Source organism: Arvicanthis niloticus, chromosome 4, assembly GCF_011762505.2.
Source record: "Arvicanthis niloticus isolate mArvNil1 chromosome 4, mArvNil1.pat.X, whole genome shotgun sequence".
Lineage (NCBI taxonomy): Eukaryota > Metazoa > Chordata > Mammalia > Rodentia > Muridae > Arvicanthis > Arvicanthis niloticus.
Genome location: NC_047661.1, coordinates 61,807,895 through 61,830,708, shown reverse-complemented (window position 1 = coordinate 61,830,708; position 22,814 = coordinate 61,807,895). Strand labels below are relative to the sequence as shown.

General features: G+C 39.4%; 1 protein-coding gene across 2 annotated transcripts in view; it reads left to right on the top strand.

Annotated features, from left to right (window-relative positions):
- Positions 1-8,342, top strand: part of Gucy1a1 (guanylate cyclase 1 soluble subunit alpha 1) — a 55,005-nt gene extending 46,663 nt beyond the window's left edge. Inside the window, exons 8-9 of one of the 2 annotated variants that reach the window (XM_034500507.2) lie at positions 3,046-3,200; positions 5,876-8,342. In XM_034500507.2, coding sequence (XP_034356398.1) covers positions 3,046-3,200; positions 5,876-6,080 — 360 coding nt within the window. In that variant the 3' untranslated portion in view covers positions 6,081-8,342. The remainder of the gene's footprint in view (positions 1-3,045; positions 3,201-5,875) is intronic. The other variant, XM_076932575.1, reaches the window with a different exon arrangement.
- The last annotated feature ends 14,472 nt before the right edge of the window (positions 8,343-22,814 follow it).

The following is a 22,814-nucleotide window of genomic DNA, read 5'->3' as shown; positions in this document are numbered from 1 at the left end:
TTACATAGCACACAGAGACTTTCCCACTCATTCTATTGTTCAGATCAACTGCTTGTCTGCACATAAGACGGGGCACAGGCCCCAAATCTGAAGATGAGTGTAGAATAGTCTGCAACTGTGTTTTAAAGGTGCCACAGCATCTTACATGAACAGATTTAGTTTCTATAGTTAAATTTTTAGAGAATCAACATGAATTTTTAGTATTTCCAGTCCATATCAGGAGATTAATAGCAGGGTTTTTGTTAGTTGTCTCAATGTATTTTTTCTTAGTTGCAGCTAGGAGAGTTATTTATAGTTAGCCTTAAAGATAATTACCTGGTAATAACAAGTTAGCCTTAGTGACCTGTGAAGTGAGACAGAAAACAGGTCTTTCGTTGACTATTCCCTGTTGTCCTGAGAAGTACTTGATAGATTTAGACACTCACAGAGAACAACACAGGGCTGAATGGGGAGTGCTTTTAGCACACAGGTAGACATGAGTATGTAGGGAGGGTTGCATATTGTGATTTAGACATTGCCTCACTTAAATTGGAAGACTGTAGTTTCAAGACTGGCCAAGTTCCTTGAAGGTCTGGATTTGAAGTCTTAGATTCAGCAATCAGACATACTTTGAATTTTATCTGGTTTCCTCATGAAAAAAGGTAAAAACTATTCCTCAGATGGTTTTTTTCTTTTCTGGGTTTGTTTGTTTGTTTGTTTGTTTGTTGGTTGGTTGGTTGGTTGTTTTTTTTTCTCTGGTCCTCATTCATTCTCAGCCACTCAGTCTTGGAGAACTGAGTAGACTGTGGATGGACAACTGAGAATGGACTTCCCAGTGAGAGGCAATAGGAGGCAGGAAAGAGAGGAACCTGCATTAGGTACGTTCCTTGCTTAGCCCCAGAGATGAAGAGGAGAAATGAGCAATGCCAAAAGAGCTCTCAAATGGAGGGCTTCCTTAGAAGGTTCCCTTCAAGAGCTCCTGAGGGTTGAAATTCTCTTTGTCTTTTACTATTTCACTGACTTTTCCCTATAAAAAGAAGTCCATTCAGACATGTTGCTCTTCTTATGTTATGGATAAAATTTTCATCTTGAATTTTGGGTCAAGGTGAGACTGGGAAGTAGAGAAGGAGAGAGAGAAGGAGAGCTGTGTGGGAGCAACACGTGGGCTTGACTTTATCTGTAAGGAGATAGACTTACACACTACTTATGAAATAAAATAATAAAATGCTACAGTATATTTATCATTTAAAACAACCAGAACACTAATATATAGAGAGAAAGTGGTTTCAGAGAGGATGTTCAAGAGAGCAAAACCTCCTCAATACAGTGGTGCTAAAGTTGTCTTTATAGCCAATTTAATATTGTGAAATTGTTAGATGTGAAAATCCATGTTCGCCTAAAGATGAAAACCTAGGTACAGTAGACATCTAAGTTGTCTTCTTAGTGTAGAATTTTGGCTTTAAGGCTCATCTACACCTATGTTTTATAGATGAAGAAATAAACAAAGGTATAGAAGGCAGGTCTTCAGCAGGATGCTTCGCCTACTGTGCTGGTTTGAAAGTGTTGGAGGATTGGTGTATGCCATCTTAAATGACTCTTGCTCATTTCCAGCAAATGATCAAAGTTATTTGTAAAAGTAGGAAAACTCTTGGGCTGGAAAGACAGCTCAGCAAGCCTCGTGAGTACTATTCTCAGCACTCAGAGGTAGGAGAAGAGCCCACTCTCCAGAGCTGTACTCTGACCAACAGGACTTGCTGTACCATTTCCCTCACCACGGCTATGTTTACTATGTAGACAAAGGTTGGTCTCAAAACACATAGATCTACCTGCCTCTGCCTCTGGAGTGTTGGGATTAAGGGCATGAGTCACTACATCTGGATAATAAATACATTTTTAAAATTAAAAACAGAGTCGTTTAATTACAAGCAGTACCTCAGATAACTGCATCTTTGCCAACTGTGTTAAAGGATATGTAGCTAATAAAACTTTTCAAACGACCAGATAGACAAAGAATCTGGAAATAATGAGCAGTATATGGCATCCTTACCATCAGTTAGCATGTTTGTTGTATCAGTCAAAGAATATGGGCATCTTCTCACTTCATCAAGGAACTGGATCTTTTAGAATAGCTCATTTAGAAGTATTTCGTGCCAATTCCAACATTTGGAGATGGAGTCAGGAGAATCAGACATTCAAGACTATCCTTTAGTATATAACCAGCATTATAGCTCAAAATAAAGAGAAAATATTTCATTTAAAGGCTTCTCTGACCATTCATAATTTCTAAGTTCCATTCCAGACCATTCCTTCTGTTTAGGCACCGCCTATGTTTTATGATGCGTGGGTCTGAGTTTTAGGTTCCCCACGTCTAGACTGTCTAGATTGTAAATACAGGGATCTGAGTCCCAGACCCTCTGATTTTCTTTGTTCTCTGTCATTTTCACTTCAGTATTAAATTCCTGTTTCCCAGGTCCTAGTCATTTAAGTAAAAGACCAGTGTTTGGCATAAAGTTACTTTAAAGCAAAATGTCTTTTAGATATCCCTTTTATTTTAGAATTGGATCTGTCTGCCTTGCCACTACTGACCTCAAACTCCACAGTTCAATAGAAAATTTTCTTAAGCCTTCTGAGTATCTGGAGTATCTGAGTAGCCTTCTTTGTCTTTGTTTCTAAGAATTTCCTCCTAGAATCTAGAAAGGATGTCTTTCTTTTATGTAAAGGACAAAAGAGGCTCCTAGGAGCAGCCCACAGGTTCTTTGTTATTCTGCTGCATCCCTCCTGAGAGGCCTGAGAACAAGTTTATTCCAGATGTTAAAAATGGAAGGGTGGTTGGGGGCTAATACTGAGCACCTGATGGAGCAGAGGGAGCAGGTGTGACTGCTGACTCTGCCCTGGTAACCTGGCTTTGTATGAGCAGTGGTGGCTCAGTAGAGGTTTCAAAAAACTGAGGGTTGTGGTGGAATTAGTTACTGATTAGAAACATCTAGGGGTGACACTCAAGCAATACTGGCAGGTGGGTGGGAGGTGACTTTGCAGTGACCTGGGACGCTGTTATTTTGCTTTCAGATGCGAATAGGACTGCATTCTGGGTCAGTGTTTGCTGGAGTTGTTGGAGTGAAGATGCCCCGGTATTGCCTGTTTGGAAACAATGTCACTCTGGCTAACAAATTTGAGTCCTGCAGTGTGCCTCGGAAAATCAATGTCAGCCCCACCACATATAGGTACTTATTGCAGTTATGACCTGAAATGCATGTTTCTCAGTTGACACTTGTCATCTTGGTTCATCCTCCATCTCTGTTTTCTCTCTTGGAGATCTTCCGGTAAAATGAAACAAACATCTTCAGTACTCCTACTTTAACATGCTTTTAAGGCTTTCACTCTCTTTGGGAGACAATTGTGGCATTAATTCTTAACAGACATTGCATTTTTCCCCACAACTTTTTATTCAGAATGTGTGTTAGCCTTCTTAGTATATCAGTGGGTATTCTGACACCAACTCGGGTCCTTCGGTACAATTCTAGCAGAAGCTACCCAGAGTTAACATAATTATAATATTTTATAGAGGTTGTGTTTAACAAACCTGATTAAGATCAGATGCTAGCCACACTTCAGGGACGTTTGGTATAACATTTTTAACCGGCTAACTACAAATATGAGGTTTCCCACTGATTCCTTCAAGTTGGCCTTCTAGAATGCTACCAGATTCAGGTAAGTGTGACCTAAGCAATCCAGGACACGCTAACTGTAAAGAACACAAATCAGGACCAGGGAATAAAAAGGTATATGTGGTAAGGCCCGAGCCTCGGCAATATGGACTTACTACTGGCTCTCGCCATGTCAGTGAGGTCATAACCAGGAAGCTCTGCTCTTGCAAGAGTTGATGCCATCATTCCCTGCCTCCCTTATGGAGGGAGGGTGGACTGACTGGGTTAATGAAACTCAGTTTCTAGTCCCCTGTCCCAGCCCACTCCTAACCTGGATGATACTTCTGGAATCTTGATCTCATTCTGAGTCACCTCATTAACGTAAACTGAGGTGAAACCCAAAGGGCTCATAGAAAATAACAATAACTCTGTAATTCAGGAAATTTCCAAGGGTTTGAGGGTCACCTCCTGAAACCAAGGACAAAGGGTAACCCCCTGCTTCAGAACAGTAAGAATGAAAGGAAGGCTCAGCAGACAAAACAGATCGTTAGACAGTTCAGTCTGTATTCTTTAGGACCAGCAATGGTGACATTGTAAAACACAGGAACTAAACTTCATCCAGGATCAAGAGGACCCTTTAGGGTGTGTGGTGGCACAGGCCTGAAATTCCAGCTACTTGAGAGGCTGAGGCAGGACAAGATCAAGTTCAAGGCTAGTTTGGATACACTGAGTTCAAAGCTAGCCTGGGAAATTTATGATACCCTGTCTCAAAATGAAATAGGGCAGGGGGCTGAAGAGATGGCTCAGTAGTTAAGAGCTGTTGCTGCCCTTCCAGATGACTCAGGTTTAATACTTAGCACCCACACAGTAGCTTATAACCTTCTTAAATTCCAGTTCTAGATGATCCCAGACCTTCTTCTGGCCTCTGTAAGCACTGGGCACACACTTAATGCAGAATACATGCAGACAAAACACACATACACATAAAACATATATAAATAAACCTTTTTTTTTTTAATGTTAAAGGAGTACTGGAGACAGCTCAGTGTTAAAGGGCTAAGCTAGCATGTATGAGTCCTTAGATTCAATCTCCAGTTGAGCGGAAAAACAAAGAGAAAGCAAAACCAAAACCAAACCAAAACAACAACAACCAAAGCAGACCTCTCTTTCTACTTCTTTGAATATGTGCAGCTGGCAACCTGAATCAACAATTCCTGTGCTATGGTGGCAGTCATCTACATTTATTCAGAAAATAAGCAGCCATCCCATGCCCATTGACTTTTATTTATTTCACAAATTTTGTCTTATTAAAAAAAAATCCTGCAATGAAAACCCCCAAGTAACAGAAACTATTCTAGATCCCTACAGATCACAAGAGTATCATACTATTTAGTCTCTTGAAAATATAAAAGCTTGCTTATTGCCCAGTCTTACTGTTCCCTTATATTTAGGTCCCATTAGACAAATGCACACCACATAGTAGACGGTCACATGAGTGACTGAAGCTCACTTGTAGGCTGGAGATGTGCCTCCACTCACAGTGTGTTTACATAGCATGCTTGAAGCCCTGGGATGAATCCCCAGAATAGCATAAAACAATGTGTGTGGCTGTAACCCCAGTGCTTAGAAGATGGAGTCAGGAGGTTCAGAAGTACAAGGTTATCCTTAGCTTCATAGTGAGTTGGAAGCCAAATTGAGCTACATGAAGCATGGTCTCAAACAAGCTCCTCCCACCACAAAGAACATTTGAGTCCTACCTTTGTGAAATTCATTTTAAAAATTCATTCGAATTTCAAAAAGTAATTTTCATATCACTTTTATCCTTTTACCTTTTTTTCCATGGCTTCTTGCCCAGGATTTCTTCTCAGTTGTATTTATATAATGAATGAATAAATGGATGGATGGACAGCGACATTATTTTTAACTTAGGAAATGCTTCTCAATCGGATTAAAATTTTAGATAATTTTGTGTTTAGGAGTTCCACTGTTATATAAATCACATCATCCCCAAATATCATATGATCAATCTGTCTTTTAATTCAAGTCAAATGTATGAGCGAGTAGAATTTTCCATGAATTTGATACACTGTAGAATTTCTTTCATGCGACTATTGACTTATGGGAATCCTTTAGTCAGTCATACCTAATATGACTATTATATTACTATTCATTTACTTCTGTTGTCTCCTTCTTCTGAATTGGCAAGTGTTTCTGCCAGCATTAAATTTTTACGTTATTTACATTGTTTTCAGGTTACTCAAAGACTGTCCTGGCTTTGTGTTCACGCCGAGATCGAGGGAGGAGCTTCCACCAAACTTCCCTAATGACATTCCTGGAATCTGTCACTTTCTGGATGCTTATCAACATCAAGGACCTAATTCTAAACCATGGTTCCAGCAGAAAGATGGGGAAGATGGAAATGCCAACTTCTTGGGCAAAGCATCAGGGGTAGACTAGCGAGCCACATGCTTATATGCTTGACGCCTTTGAGGGTATGCAAAACCTCTGAGATGATGTTAGGATTACAGAAGATCAAAAGCAGTGTTAAGATTGCAGAGGCTAAACACAAGTTTCCTCTGTCTCCCATTTAAGATGGAAAAAAAAAAGTGTTCACTTCAGTGCTTCAACCTTCTTCTATTTAAGAAACAAACCTCAAAAGTGACTTGTGACTTTTGGGGACATAGTTTTGTTCTAGAACAGTCACTACCTGCACTTAAAATCCAGCACATTGTACATATTCCAGGCAACTGTAGTCAAGTGTAAGTGTTGAAATAATGGATTCAACTCCGGCCTGTGCCTAGCGCAAGCCATGGTTATTAAAGTGTGTATGTGGTAGTGTCGCCTGTAAAATCTCTGAATAGAAACAACAGTGTTTAATTCTGCAAGAGCTTCCAGCTGCTCAACTCTACATTCAATTAGATGCCCTTCTTTATTCATGGCATATGTAACACAATAGGCCAGCACCACCTTTCCAGCTACATCTTTGTACCTATGTATGTGTTTTCCTTTCCTTTACTTTTTTTTTCTTAAAGAAAATAAGCAATTAGACATTAGATGAAATGTGATATAAGATAGTTCTGCAAGTATCAAAGAATATTTTCATGTTTTGTCATTAAAAATATTCTCTATAGCACAATATGTAATACAGCAAATACTTTTCTTTTTGATGCTGTATGTGATAAAACATTTTAATTAATAGTAACAATGTACTTCCTCCTAATCCGTGTAAAATGTACTAATAGCAAAACTTTCAGAATACAAAGACTTATAGCTCTAGTTAGTATGCAATAATATTCAAATTTAATTAAGGCATAGAATTAAACTTTGCACACAGAGAGCCTACTGTAGCAGACAGTGGCAAAGTGTTCACAAACATTCATGTTTAAATGATCCTCCACTGCCATGTTGAGCCATAAAATCCAAGGGGAAAAGTTTGAACTCGGAAGTAGAAAATGAGGCTCTGTTTTATCTTTTTTGATAGCATCTTAAGTATTTCTACTGACCATTTTAGTGTATGTGTATGTGTTAAGAATCAAATTTTGTATTATTCAGTGTATACCTGTGAAGTTTTATTCTAGTTAAAATATCCTACTATTTTCTACAGAAACCACTAGTATCAATGAAGAAAACCCCACCAGGGTTTCATTGTGAAGATCTTTAAATGTCATTTCTTCTGGAATTTCTTTTCCCTCTGAAGCCCTCCTCTCAGTTCTCCTTTCTTCCCTTCCCATTGTGCATGTATGTATGATTCTGTGGGCAGAACACAGGGACAGTGCATGCTGGGTAAGGGCTCTGTTATTGAGTAATTTCCTCACCATGGAGCTTGGATTTTATTGCTAATGGTGACAGTTTATTCTCCCTCCCAAATAAGCTCCAGTGTTAATTTAGTGAAAGGATATGGCTTGGAAAGAAAACCAACTTCCAAGCCAAGCGAGAGATACACAGTGGAGTTTTTGAATCAGTCTTAGCAGAACTGCAGACATGCTGACTTTCTATGTGTGTATTTGAAAAGAAACTCAGTTTCCAAGTCCTTTTCTACCTCCATTAGTCTCCAAGCATCCGGAGTAACAGTCATCATTTGCCTAGTTCTAGTTTCCAAGGGGTATGACTGAAACACTCCAGTGGATTTCTTTCAAGGTTAGTAGTATCTCATTAAACAGTCCCACTGATATTGGAGAGTGTCGCAGGCCTTGCAAAGGTGTATTTATGATGTCACAATGCTATGAAGTTCAATGAATATCTATTAAAAATGTAAAGAGATAAATACCCTCTCATTCTGGAACTAAAATTCAATACAGGGGAACTAATAGCAATCACAGACAATTAGAAAGCAGAAAACAGGATATCACCCTCTTAAGCTGTGTAGTTAGGTAGTTACTACATTAGTAATAATCTGATTCAGATGCTTGCACATTAATTAGACTTAATTCCCCACTGTATTTTAGAGATGGAGGTAGACCTCAGTGACAAAGCACCTGCCTAGCACTAAGGCAGTCCTGAGTTCCAATCCAAGCAGCATGAAGGAACTACACGTATCTCTCATGTATGTGCATATAATGTATGCTCACACTCACCTGTGTCACCTGTGTACACACCTGGGGCTAATGGAGGAACTGTACCTAATTCAAGTAAAAAGAAGTATGGGAGCTCCATGTACGGTTCTTAAAACTTTTCTATTATTTTGTCATTTTATCTAAATAAAAACATTATCAAAAATTATTTTCCTGGAACAACTATCTGTTACTGGTTCTCAAGACCAGCTTATGAGCACCTGTTAACTATGTAAAATGAAAAGCAGATCCAGGGTGTGTCAGAACTCCTAGGGCTCAAGCTATCTCTGGGTATGGGTGGGTTGGAGGAGGCCGGAGCACAGCCTTCACTCCCAGGTGCAGGTGCAAACTGGAAGGAACACTCTAGCTGGGCAGGGGTTCCTGCATCCCCTGGGTCCTGGGGGTGTGTGTCCCAGTTAGGCCAAGTATTGGGGCGGAGGTTGGGGCCTCACCTGTGATCCTGGATGTCAGAACTGCAGTAGGCAAAGCTGTCTCTGGATGTGGGCTGAGTGGGTGAGAATCCAGAATATAGGCTCCGTTTCTGGGCACAGGTGAAAACGAGAAAGAACCCTGATATTCCACCTTACATTAATCAGAATGGTTAAGATAAAAAACTCAGGGGACAGCAGATACAGGTGAGTGAAGATATGGGGAAAAAGGAACAGTCCTCCTTTACTGGTGGGATTGTAAGCTGATAGAACCACTTTGGAAATCAATCTAGCAGTTCCTCAGAAAATTGGAAATAGTTCTACCTGAAAACCCAGCTGTACTACTACTACTACTGGGCATATACCCAAAAGATGCTCCAACATATAACAAGGACACATGATCCATTATGTTTATAGCAGTCTTATTTATAATAGCCAGAAGGTGGAAAGAGCCCAGATGTCCCTCAACATAAGAATGAAAACAGAAAATGTGGTACACTTATACAATGGAGTATTATTCAGCTATTAAAAACAATGACTTCATGAAATTCACAAGCAAATGGATGGAACTAGAAAATATCATCCTGAGTGAGGTAACACAGACACAAAAGAACACACATGGTATATACTCACTGATAAATGGATATTAGCCCAAAAGCTCAGAATATCCATGATACAACCCACAAACCATATGGAGCTTAAGAAGAAGGAAGATCAAAGTGTGGATGTTTCAATCCTACACAGAAGGGGTAACAAAAATAATCACATGAGGTAGAGGAAGGGAAGGACCTGGGAGGGAGAGAAGAGAGGGAGGGAAGGGGGGATAAATCAGGTACTAAAAGGGACAGGAGAGAAGTACAGAGGGTCAGGAAATCGAATAGAAATATGTAGTAGTGGTAGGTTGGGAACTGGGGATAGCCATTAGAAAGTCCCAGATGCCAGGGAAGTGAGAGGCTCCCAGGTCCCAACAAGGATGACTTTAGCTGAAATATGCAACAAATGGGAGATAGAACCTGTAGAGACCACCTCCAGTAAACAGGAATGGCCCACAGTTGAGGGATGGGGCCACCCATCTCAAAATTTTTAACCCAGATGTTTCTATCCAACGGAAAGACAGGGACAAAGAAAATGGAACAGAGACTGAAGGAAAGGCTATCCAGAAACCACCCCACCTAGGGATCCATCCCATCTACAGACAATAAACCCTGACGCTATTGCTGATGTCAAGCACTTGCTGACAGGAGCCTGGTATGTATGACTATTCCCTGAGAGGTTCTACCAGCACCTGTTCAATACAGATGCAGATACTCACACCCAACCATCGCTTGAGCCTGGGGACCCCAATGGAAGAGCTAGGGGAAAGACTGAAGGAGCTGAAGGGGATGGCAACCCCATAGGAAGAACAATATCAACAAACCAGCCCACCCAGAGCTCCCAGAGACTAAACCACCAACCAAAGAGTATACATGAAAAGATCCATGGCTCCAGATATATGTATAGCAGAGGATGGCCTTATCTGACATCAATGGGAGAGGAGGCCGTTGGTCCTGTGGAGACTTGATGCCCTAGCATACAGCGATGCTAGAGTGGTGAGGCAGGAGTTGGTGAGAGGGTGGAAGAGCACCTCATAGAGGCAAAGGGAAGGGGCGGATGGGATGGGGTTTGTGGAGAAGTAATTGGAAAGGGGATAACATTTTGAGATGTAAATGAATAAAACAGTTAATAATGATAAAGCAGATAGGTAGCCTGTTTCTGCAACAGCGTTAGAACAATGAGACAAGGGACATGCTGAATCTTAAAGGAGGAAGGTACAACGTGTGTTTTTCAAAGGCTGTTTCAGGAAATGCACATATAACAATGAAGACTCATGAGTACAGGTGATTGCATGAACAGCTGTTTCCATCTTAGTGGGAAACAGTTCACATTACAAGTTGGGTAATTTGCCAAAAGTATGAACAAGATAATGAGTCAGTAAAGTGCTCACAAATGTGGTGACTTCTGTTCAATCCCAAGACCCGTAGACAAAATGGAGCATGACAGTTCACACCTGAAATCTTAGCACTAGGGGTAGGTGGATACAGCAGACTCCAAGCCCTGGGCTCACTGGCCATCCAGTTTAGGCTGCTGGCAAGGTCCAAGCCATTGATAGACCCTGTCTTGAAAATATCAAAAAATGGAGACATAATTTATAACATTTGGCATATCCTCTGGCCTCAATATGCACGCACATGTGGACCTGCATGTGCTCATGCCCCCCTCACATACACACACACACACACACACACACACACACACACACACACACACCAACAGCAAGAACAGAAACAGTGCTTACACTGGGATTACATATAAACCTCAAATCTTTAGAACTTTTCACTCCTTGTTAGGAACAGAAAACTTCATCATTGTCTTGCGTCTTTCTTCTGAATCCTCCTATTGATTGCCCCTTCCCAGACCTGTCCTACACTCAAGTTTGAAGGCAATAACACTGAACATGATGTTTTTACATTGATCTAGGCAATCAAGGAGATAGATGAACAACGGGTGTGTCTGCTCCAAATATTCGTAGGTATAGACATAGGCCCTTAGTGGTTACTCGGTTAAGAAGCTGCCTAAAAGAGGTTGTACATGACAGTCTCACTAAAGTCTAGCTACAGATAGGTTTTGCAGTCTTATTTTGGTTTTAATCAACACAACATATTCAAACTGTTTTATGTGATTATACTTGAAAACACAGTGTGCATCTTACATATGTGTAGATGGGGTATCTTGATAGAGTATGCATTAGTCACTTTCTCACTACTGTAACACAAACCTGAGAAAAATCAAATTGTAGAGAGAAATGGGTTGCTTCATAGTTCTGAAGGCATTAGTCCATGGTGGGTGATTCTAAGATTAGTGACCTCTGATGGGGGTGGGGGAAGCTTATCATACTGGAATAGTGTGGTGCAACCAAGTGTTTGTGTCATAGCTGGGAAGTGAAATAGAACAAAAATAGGAAAAAAGAGGGGGTTCCACTACTCCCTAGGGAACACCTCCAATTGATGACAGATTTCCACTAGTCCCTCCCTGCTAAAGTTTTATCTACCATGCTCTACCAACTCTGCCATGCTAAGGACTAAACCCTTAAAATAGAGGCCACTGGGGGAACCATCACAATCTACATTTTTCCAACTCCCTGCTTTCCACTGATTTGACTTCACCTACATGCACATTTTGATATTAACTCACCCTTTATGTGTATTGGACAGTTACATAAAGAGTTAAATTGAGGTGGGGCCAATACATGCTACCTGTGAAGGCAGTCACTGCCATCTTTTTCCAAGCTGAAATTACTCAGCAGAGATGAGAGGGAGGGAAGTTCACTGGTCCACATACAAGTGAACAGCTGGGGCAGCCTCAGCTTGCTTTATTATGCAGAAAATATTAACAAGTCATTTTCAGTAAGGATTTACAGTGTCATAACATAATGTACAGTCTTTGATTGGGAGACTTTTCAGATCCTGGTAAGTCTTTGTGTCTTTTAGAAAGATGGAGATGAATTATGCTTGCTGAGGAAGCAGTCTCCCGTCTTCTTTGTTGTAACAAGAGTTTCCTTCTCTTATAAAGTCAGAATCTAGCTTTCTGATGGTGATGATTTCTTTAAATGTTTCCTTTATTCTACTTATAATATGACCCATGTGATATTTTGATCTGAAGCCACTTTAAATACTGTGCATGTTATTAATCTCTGTATCCTAGCCACTCACACATTTATTGTGACCAACCCACATGACCCACATATTTTTTATCTAAACTTTTACTTCCTCATTCAAATTTGATGTTTCTATAAGAAAATAGAAAAGTGTTCATAAACAGGCAGATTTTTTTAATTCAAAATGTTAAGTAAACAGAAAAATGTAATAATCTCAAAAATAAACTTCTTCCATTATCAGGTTAGATTTGCTGCCATCAAAATCAAGTTACTTTCATGATATATTATTATGTTAGACTTAAATACAGCAGTTAAAACCAAGACAAAATTTAAATGGCAGATTTAAGACTTAATCTAAGATATTCCATAAAAAGACTGTAGAGAGAGTGTTTTCAAGCTTTTAAATTTTTTTGAACACATGATGCCAGAAAAAGAAACTGTAAGTGAATCTCACAGAATTTGAAGAAAATTGCTTAGCAGAAAATCACTGCATGTGCCCAAGTCCTAAAACTCCTGCTAAGATGTTTATTTATTCTGAAATGCCTCCAACCCCTTCTTTATGGTAGAAAGAATTATGCGCTAACCTCAGGATAAACTAAAACCAAAGCAAAACAAAGCCAAAAAAAAAACAAACAAACAAACAAACAAACAAACAAAAAATGCTGTTATAGAAACTGGACAGAACACTGTGTTAGGCAACCCATGTGATAGAGGCAGAAAAATGAATTCATTTGAAAGCTATGGTGACATGGTGACAGTGGTTGTGGATCCTGCACCTTTACAAATATTGTAGCGATTTCTAGTGACAAAGGCAAGTTCTGTGTCTGTTAGGCAGGTTTTATTCACAACCGCTAGCTATAATTCACAAGCACACAGGGCATTGTTATTAAGTTTAGAACCTATCCATCCTGCCTAGTTGAAAATTTGAGCCCTTGGGACAATATAGAAATATGTTAGAAGTATCCACTCTGAGCAGAAATCAGACATATCATCCACTTCTGCTAATTCATTTGAGCCGCAAGGGTGCAAGACATATCTGTGTCTATCAGAACCCATCTAAGACCTCACAAAGTGTTCTTTTTTTGTCTATATTTTTAGCAGCACTCAGTCACAATCACTTGAGGAGTCTATAGGATGTTTCCTCTCTTTCTTATTCATCATTAACATCCTTTCCACACTATGGACAATGGAAGAAAAAAAGAATTGTTAGCTCAATTTAAAAGCTAAATATATTTTTTAAAACACAATAAATAACACAAGGTTGACTATGCTGTGACCTCATGGTGAGCTTGGAGTGTTTGTAGGAGCAAGAGGTCACTCCTAAATTAGAAAGATAGCATTGCTCCTTGTAAAATGTTTATTCACGTTACAGATATGGGTATTTTGTTGGCATGTATGTCTGTGTACCATGTACATGTCTGATGCCTAGGTAGGGACTGGAGATAGAAATTGTTTCAAACAGCCATGGCATTAGTAAAAACCGAATTCAGGTCATCTTGAAGAGCAGTTAGTGCTCTTACCTACTGAGGCAAATGCTCTAAGCCCTTACAGTTATTTCTCAGGTTCAGATACAGGTCCAAATAGAATATCTTTTATCTTCAAAACCCTAAGGCTTACCCATTACTCCCTACCTCTTAAGAGTAACATCACTCCTCATATCATTACACTGAGATCCAAGTCTCTAAAACATGAATCTTTTTGTGGTAAAACAAACTACACAACATGTATCTATTGTATCTCTACTGACCATTCCACTTGATCAGAAGCATTTTTGCCAGAGCAGCATGGTGTATTGCCAACAAAAGACTATCTTGGTCAGCAAGAGGAAGTTCTAGGCTGACCATTGTTCACCAGATAGTTAACATCTCTTAAATCCTGAAGATATCCTTATTCCTTTTGGATCACCTTCTATAATCTCAGACTAAGTGAAATGTTACTGTGTGAAATGATATGGAGAAATGGGACCAATTAGGATGGTCTGTACAGTCTGCATCAGAGTTTTATCGTCATAGTTTTACTTATGTCATGACATTGTTCTACACCTTGTACTGCCAGTTATTTCAGTGTTCCACATTATCATGAGATTTATGGGATTGTTCAGAGTAGGTCCATCTGCAGTTAAGACAGTACATATAGTACTGAGAGCAGGTGACAGTGGAGACTGCATCTTTATGGGGCAACACCTTAGAGCCTTCACAGACAGAGACTGAAGTTCTTTCTTGTTGAACCAGGCAAATGATATGCTCTCTGGTTTGTGTCTGTCAGTTGGAGTGCTTACTTCACACAGTCTGGAATCCACTGGCTCCAGAGAAAGAAGAAACACACCCAAGTTAAGAGAAAAATGTATCCTCCCTATTATACCCTTACATTGTTTACAGATGAGGAAGGAAGGGCATCTCTGAAAAGACACACTCAGAAAAAAACCATTGCCATCTCTTTGGAAAAACATGGACATGCCTCTTTCTGACATGTGTGGAGATGCTGTTATGTGCCTCAGCATACCTTAAGAAGGGGAATACAAAATTTCCTTCCTCCTCTTCCCATAGGCTTAATGAAAAATGAATCTGTTTCTAGACAACCAACTCTTGTAGTCTGGCTGCCTCACCTACCTGCTGCAACTGAGAATAACTTTTCAGAAGGAATTTGGCATAAAGAATGGGAGTGTGGCCAAGCACTTAAGGGACTCTAGTATGCAAGATTTGGAAATAGTTTAAAGAATCTTCCTGTAGCTAATACAGCACAGCTAGGAAACTAGGAGAATTTCACAGAGAGTTTTCTGTACATTGAATGTCATTAACTTTTCATTATTGATATCAGGTGAGAGGAAGACAGGAAACTAAATAGTTTACATTTGATCCATTTGCTTGAAAGTCATTGCAAAAAGAGGTGTGGCTTTTAACGTACCCCACTCCTCAAAACCACCACCTGTCTAGTAATGAAACTCTCAGTGGCTTTAAAAACTCTAAAGGAGTTTTTAAAATCAATTTTCAATTCAAAAAGTTAATTTCAGTTTCTCTCACCAAGGATGAGTGCCCTACTAGATGGCAAGCATGGTTGACTGCTGGGATTTCCATAACTATGTGTGTTACCTGGAAACCATTTCAGTATATCATGCTTCTTAGACCATGAGTGTATTGAGCGGGGCCTGGCACATCAAGCCTCCTTAGATGCTTTCTGTCTTGCTTACTCTCTTCTAGATTCTGTAGATTATGATAAAGATAATCAAAGGTCAATATGCTGAGACTAGAATTGAAGAGATAAATATAGCCCAAATGCCATACCAAAAACATCGGGCTAAATCTGGGGTAAAGTTGAGTAATTCATGTTTAGCTAAGTGCTGAGCGATAAGCTTGAAGAGTAATGAGCGATATGGGCTCTAGAAAAGGCAATTGGTTGCTCATAGGACTTTCCTGCATTTTTACATATTTACATAATCAGTAAATCTTTACTGTCACACAGAACAAGTGACAATTTTCATTTTCATTCATGGTTTATCTTAGAAACGTGCCTCTACTCCACTGGATGATTTCCCTGTCTCAGAAAAGACAGCTTACGTATGGCCTCCCTCTTTCTTTTAGCCTTTCACTTTATGGTTGGTGTTTACTCAAACCTAATTCAAAAAGTTTATTATTAAATGTTACTGTCTCCACATTAAATGTCACTCCCAAGTTTATAAATGTAAATACTGCTTTTATTTTCTCAGATGAAGTGATGAGATAAGACCTGTGCCAAAGCTTTATGAATACACAGTTTGGACTGAGCCCAGAGTGTTTCTATCTAACTATCCCTAAGTCTAGGCCTGGACACTTCTAGCCTCCATACAATCTAATCTTCTGCAATCCTGGACCTTGAAAGCTTCAGCTTCCAGCCTCTGTCTGCTAACCTAGGCCTAGAATGCTTTAGCCTCGGATACTTACTACTGAATAAACACACCCTTTCTAGCTCTTTATGAACTCTGGCTGGCTGGTTCAACTCAGCTGTTTTGGTTCAAACTCCTCTCCAAGCTGATTCAAATTAGCTTCTCTTGGTTTCTGACTGAATCACTCAGCTTGGAAAGACTTCCTCTGAACTTCATGAGCTGAACTGCTCTAAACTCAACCAGTCTTAACTGAACTGAACCAAACTGAACTGAACTGTTGTGAACTGAGCTCCACTGTACTTTCTCTCACTGTTCTTTAAGTACTTTCTTATTCTTGTCACCTGAGAGTTGGCATATCCTATCTCTGACTCATTCTGTCAAGTCTTTCTCTGATTTGTCACTTTGTCTGCCCCTCAATTAGCTGTCACTTTGAAATTTGGCTGCCAACTTTACCTTAAAGGTGTATACTAAGGGTGTGTCTGTATTCCAGTCAGAGGGATTAAAGGTATGTGGCATGTCTGCATTCCAGCCAGATCACACAAACGTAGTAGGTCTTTGGATGTGATTCCTTGCAAGAGCAGACATGTTGTTGGATTAAACGTTCCTCTATAACATTCCTTAAGACTGTTGTAATCCATATGGCACACTGATCTGATTTTTTAATTTTTATAATACTTTTATTAAAGTAAGTAAAATTTATATACAGTTTATGCTTCTCTCACTATCTTTTAAGTCTACCTTATGGCTTTGTAAGCTACATAATAATGTTCATAATCTCTAGTTGTTTTACTTTATTCTGTAAATAGTTCTTATGTAAAACTATGATAAAAAAAACCAAACAAGCAAAAAAATTCCTGACCATCCTGGAGAAACAAACTTTTGAAAAAATAAGAAAACGTGTTTCTCTATTAGAGAAGTGACTTCTAATAATAATGTGATCCTTTCTTCAACAAAACACAAGGCCAACAAGAGACTAGGAGCTTGATATAGTTATAAGAGTTATGTATGAGGAAGTTCTGCTGATATTGACATTCTGAAATATTTAGCTGGAAATATAATCTGCACACTGATTTTAGGGTCTTAGTCAGCTTGGACTATTGCTAGACATCCTGTAGACATAATCTATAGATACCCTGCTGCTCAGCATTTCTGAGGCTGGAAGTTCAAGACCACAGTGATAGAAAATTTAGTTCCTGGTGAGGGCTCTAATGTGCTGCTGGTGTAAGGAATAACTATTATACATTTTTGAACATCTGATTTCATGACTGGTAGCTCTGTTTGGAAAGGTTATGGAGTAGTGAATTCTTGCTGGAGGAAGTACATTTCTGGGAGGGGGCTTAGAGAGTTTATAGCCTTGACCGACTTTCAGTTAATTCTTCATGTTTATGATTGAAGATGTGAACTCACAACTTCCTGATCCAGCTGCCTTCTGCTATATCTGTAGCCGCCTGCGGCCACAAGTCAAGTGGGTTCACCTGAAAGGGGGGCTGGGAATGAAAGGGGACGGAGGGCGAGAAGAGATGAGGCCAAGACAAAGTTCTCTGATCAAGGCCTGAAATTTAATAATTTGCTTTCACATATAAAGGGGAAGCCCCACCCCCAGAGTCTCTTCTCGGTTCAGCCCAGGGGCTGGGCAAGGAGATAGCAGTCTGGGAGGTGTCAAGGATAACTCAGCAGTGTGGGTGAAGGGTGTGCATCCTTAATCACGGGCCAGAGGTGTAGTGAGCAAGCTCAGCAGGCGATCCATTCAGCTCAACTCCTGTGGCAGACTGCTGGTCTCCAATGCAGGCAGCTTCCCAAGTCCTTTGTTATTCGGATCTCTAGTAGTAAACAGCATGTTCCTGTCTGCTCAACCTAGGGGCTGCTCAACCTAGACAGGTTGGCAGCGTGGGGGAAGGGCACATATGCCTCTCCTGCCATTATGGTCTCTCCCTCTGCAACAATAAGCCCATATACATTCTTACTTCTATAAGTTATCTCGATCATATTTCATCACAGTAAGAGAAAAGTAATAAATACACCTGCTTTTTCATGCTTCTCTCTCACACACTGAAGAAAGAGCTTAGTCTCTCTTACCTCATGTAAACTCTTGTCACATCTTGTAAGTCCTGCTTTCTTGCTTTCCTCTTAACCCACTTACCTGCCATGGGCCACAAATACCATCATATTGGGTCTCCTATATTTAGTATATAAATCTTAGGGGGGTATTTACATTCAGTCCATGCATGCTCTCAGAATTATTTAAGAAACAAACCACTGGCTTCTCTCTTAGTGTCCTAATACTACTATAATAAATTCCACAACTTTGGTGGCTTATGAAAACAGGATTTTTTTATTTTGTAATTCTACAGACCAGACCTCCTAAAAATCAAGGTGTCATCAGGCTAGTTTTAAAGGGGAAAATCTAGAGGTAATCAACTCCTTCTGTCATCCAGACATCACCTGTGTCTGTTGGTTCACAGCCTCTTCAAACTATTGTTCCTACCTTTACTTTAAAACTCCCTTTTGAAATTTTGAGTCAATTTCAATACTTTAGAACAATGTCCCCGTATCAGTGTTCTTGAAATAATCACATTTTTCTACATGACTTTTGCTGTGTCATTTGATAAAGTCATAGGCCATGGAGATGCAGGTATAAACATTTGACAAGATAGGATCTTATTCTGTCTCCCATAATAAGTGCTAGCTCAGTATTGCCTGACTCAGTTCTGTCAACTCTGCTGTTTTTTCCATGTGAGTAATTCTTTTCTTCTGACTGGAAGTCAGTCTTAACGTTCATTCAGATGGAAGAAACCACTGATTTCCACAGGACACTTAAAAGAGTGAGTCTGCTCTTAAAAATCAATTATTTATGGGCATTTTAAATAGTCTCTTGGCTAGAATAAAACTGAAAGTAATCAATTCCAAAGAAGAAATAAATAAGAGCAGCTGAATACATTTAATTTAGAAGATAATGAATTAAGACAGACCCCAGAGTGGACTAACTTTCTTTCACATGGATGAATGGAACAACACACATCTGGGCTCACTTTGTTCTGTTGACATTGGCTACTGCTTCTTGAGCTCGAGTGAGAATAAAAGAAGGGATGGAGAATCTGGTTAGTGTACTCTGTAATGCTGGTATGATATTTAAGCACATTGTTTTAACTCAAATGCAACATGTGTAAATAAGAATCATTTGTATTTTTTAACAAGTGCATTGCTTAAATGGATTATAAAGCTCCCGTTTGATAAGCGTTTGCCACATGTAAAGCACTATATGTCCTTTAAAATATTGTTACATTCAATACCCTTGATTTTCTTATGTTAGAAGAAGAAATTGGTGTTTCGAAAGGTTCATGGTTGCCAAAGAGCAGGGCTTCTATGAATATCATTCTCCCATCCCCTTTATGCATTTGTTCACATGGAGAATGTTTAATAGCCAATGAATTAGGGCAGTGATATGATAAAATAGAGCATCAGATATACATTATTATACCATATACACAATCCTTTCATATGTTATTTCATTTCAAGGACACCACAAAAGAAATGTGGTTCTTATATCAATAAGAACCTCATTTATAGTACCTTAATTTTTTAGAGACATTAAGTAAAGCATAGAGAATTGACCATGAATTTCTTAAACTTACATAGATAATTGTAGTTAATTTGCTTCTGAATTCTTTATAGCCATGTAGGTACAGTAACAAACACTGGCTGTTGATCCTAACACACAAAGGACAAGCTCACTATGAGGAAAGAAGCCTGGTTTTGAGTCAGTGCTCTCTAATGTGTCACTACATGACTTTATTCATATGCCAGTCTTACTCCCCTGGTATGAGGTGAAAGCAGTAAAATAATCTTTACCTGGTATACACAAGAAGAGGTAAGGGATACTGTAACCTTGTCTCCTGCTAAGAAGTTTTAGGAGCAAAATTTGCTTTTAACTGAGTAGCATGTTGTTTCACACTTTTCCATTGGTTATTGATGTTCCCAAGGGCAGCATCACTCACTGCCCATGAATGTAGGTAAACTGCCTTAGGGTTTCCTCATTTTGAAGTTAAATATTCTTTGGCACACAGAAGAACTATAACATAGAGATACCAAAAATTATAGCTAACAATCTTTTAGGATGAATTCTAGATGATTTCTTGTTCAAAAGGCATTCTTTGTAAGCCCACTATTGGTTGTAGTCAATACAATTGTATCTCATTTCAATGAAATTTCAAACATCAGGAGTCTTAAAGACTGGCCAGGTGATCAGGCATCACCAAATGATGGCAGAGTGTGAGGGCATGATCAAATATGGATAGGCAACTGACGGGCAGCAAAGTAGATCTAAATTATGTAATAAAGGCTTTTTTTTAAAGTGGAATTTACAAGGAACTACACAAATGAACTTAGAAGATTCAAGATCTCTTCTCAAGTTTTGACAAAGACTGATGTCCTTTCTTTTGTGGCTGCTTGCTTAATCAATTACTAATTAATTACATACAATCAATAACTAAATGTTTGATACTTAGGAAAGCTTTCCAGAATATTGTTTCTTTTGATCATCCATGAACTGTTGTCAAGAAAGGTGATCAGCTGATTGTTGTTGTTAGCTTCAGTGTCTAATCCATTGAGCCTAGTTACCACAGAATAGAGTCTCGATTGAGATATTATTCATATCAGAAAGACCAGTGGACATGTCCATGAGAGGTTGTCTTGCTTTCAATTGATTTAGGAGATCCCTGCCCACTGTGGAGAGGACAAATCTCTCAGCAAGTAGTACTGGGCTGTATAAGAAAGCCAGCTAAACACGAGCCTGTGCTAACCCCGAGCAACATTTTTTCAAGGCTTCTTAAGCTTTGGAAAAAGGGTATGTGATGATTATGTAGCCCAGTTAGGGCTAAGCATTCCTCAGACTCTTATTCTTTGTTTGCTGATCCATCATGGGTCTACATGTTATTCACCATCTACTGCATAAAAAACGTCTCTGATGATAGTCGAGAGATATACTGATTTCTGGGTATAGCAAGAAGTCATTCTAAATTGTTTTAATGCTATTTCCGTTTAGCAGAGTAATAATCCTAGGGCTCATGACTTAGCTAGCCATTTGGGGCCCAGTTAATAGTACAATACATGTGTTCTTTCTTCTTTAAGAATCTAAGTTATTTGACTTTTAGTTTCTTTTGATACAAAACCACACGGGAAGCTATCATTTTGAATTGGAATTCCTCTTTGTTTAAAACATCCTGAATTCCTTGCATTAAGTTTTGGGTAATTTTTACCATAATTTATAAGAAGAGAGATGAATATTGCACATCTATGTAATGCTGGTACCAAGAGCTCAACGAAACAATAATAATTTGGTTTTGAACTTTGCCAATTAAAGAAGCATGGGAATTGAAGCAAGTCATAGTGTAAGTACTGGTTCAAATGACAACATGCTGCTCTGTAAATCCTGATTGCAGTGCAGAAAAAAAAGAGAAAAGGGTTATCATTTGTAAAGCATATGCACAGGCCTGAGAGTGTCTCTAAATGTACCCCTACATTCTCAATAAGGCTTGTTACTCTCATATTGATTTGAAAAGCCTTGTACATAATAGTCCCTGTTGGGGTTGGTCTCCTGCACTGTGAATTCAGATGCTGAGTTCTGTGCCTCAAGATCAGGTTGCCATCTGAACTTGGGCATTGTATTGACCAACATGCTATAAAAAGAATGCTCCCCAATAATCTCTGATTGGATAATAAAAAGGTTAGAGCCTGTGACTGTGCATGAGAAAGAGGAAGGTAGGATTGAAATTGAGTGTGTGTGTGTGTGTGTGTGTGTGTGAGCGTCTCAGGTAGAGACCATGAGGAGAAGGAAAAAGGTAAGATAAGGAGGTCACCATGAGGCAGGATGAACCATGAGTGTGTGACCAATAGAAAATCTCCCTGAGGATATACACAGTGCAGAGCAAACAGAGCAAGACTCAGTTGGCAAATAACATGGGCGTATATCTGGGATGTAGGATAGAATAGCTCACAATTTGCAGTTTAGGCTTACAGCCTGTTAATAAAAATACTGCGTTTTTGTGACTTGTGGCTTGAGTATGCCTAGCCCATGGAATGACATTATTTGGAGATACAGCCTTGTTGGAGTAGGTGTGTCACTGTGGGCTTTAAGCTCCTTGTCCTAGTTGCCTGGAAGTCAGTCTTCCCCTAGCTGTTCTCAGATGAAGAGGTAGAATTCTCAGCTCCTCCTGCATCATGAGTACCTGGATGCGGCCATGCTCCCACCTTGATGAGAATGGACTGAACCTCTGAACCTATAAGCCAGCCCCAATGAAATGTTGTCCGTATAAGAGTTGCCTTGGTCATGGTGTCTGTTCACAGCAATAAAACTATAACTAAGTCACTGTGTCTTTTATTCTGGTTAGAGTCGGACAGGAGACCCCTCCCCAGTAAATTATTTTTATGATTCCAAATATTATCAATTTTAAATTGCCCAAATAAAATTATTTCCATTAGCTGAAAATTTGAGTCCCTTCAGCTGACATTCCTAAAAGCCACTCTACTTCCTGTTTATTTTCATCCGTCAGACTGATCAGCAAACAGTATTGGCTTTGGGGTAATCCAAGTCCTTTTCTAAGTTCCTACTCCCCCCTTTAACAGATTCTTCTCAGCTTGGAACGTGCAGAGAAGAACGCAGCA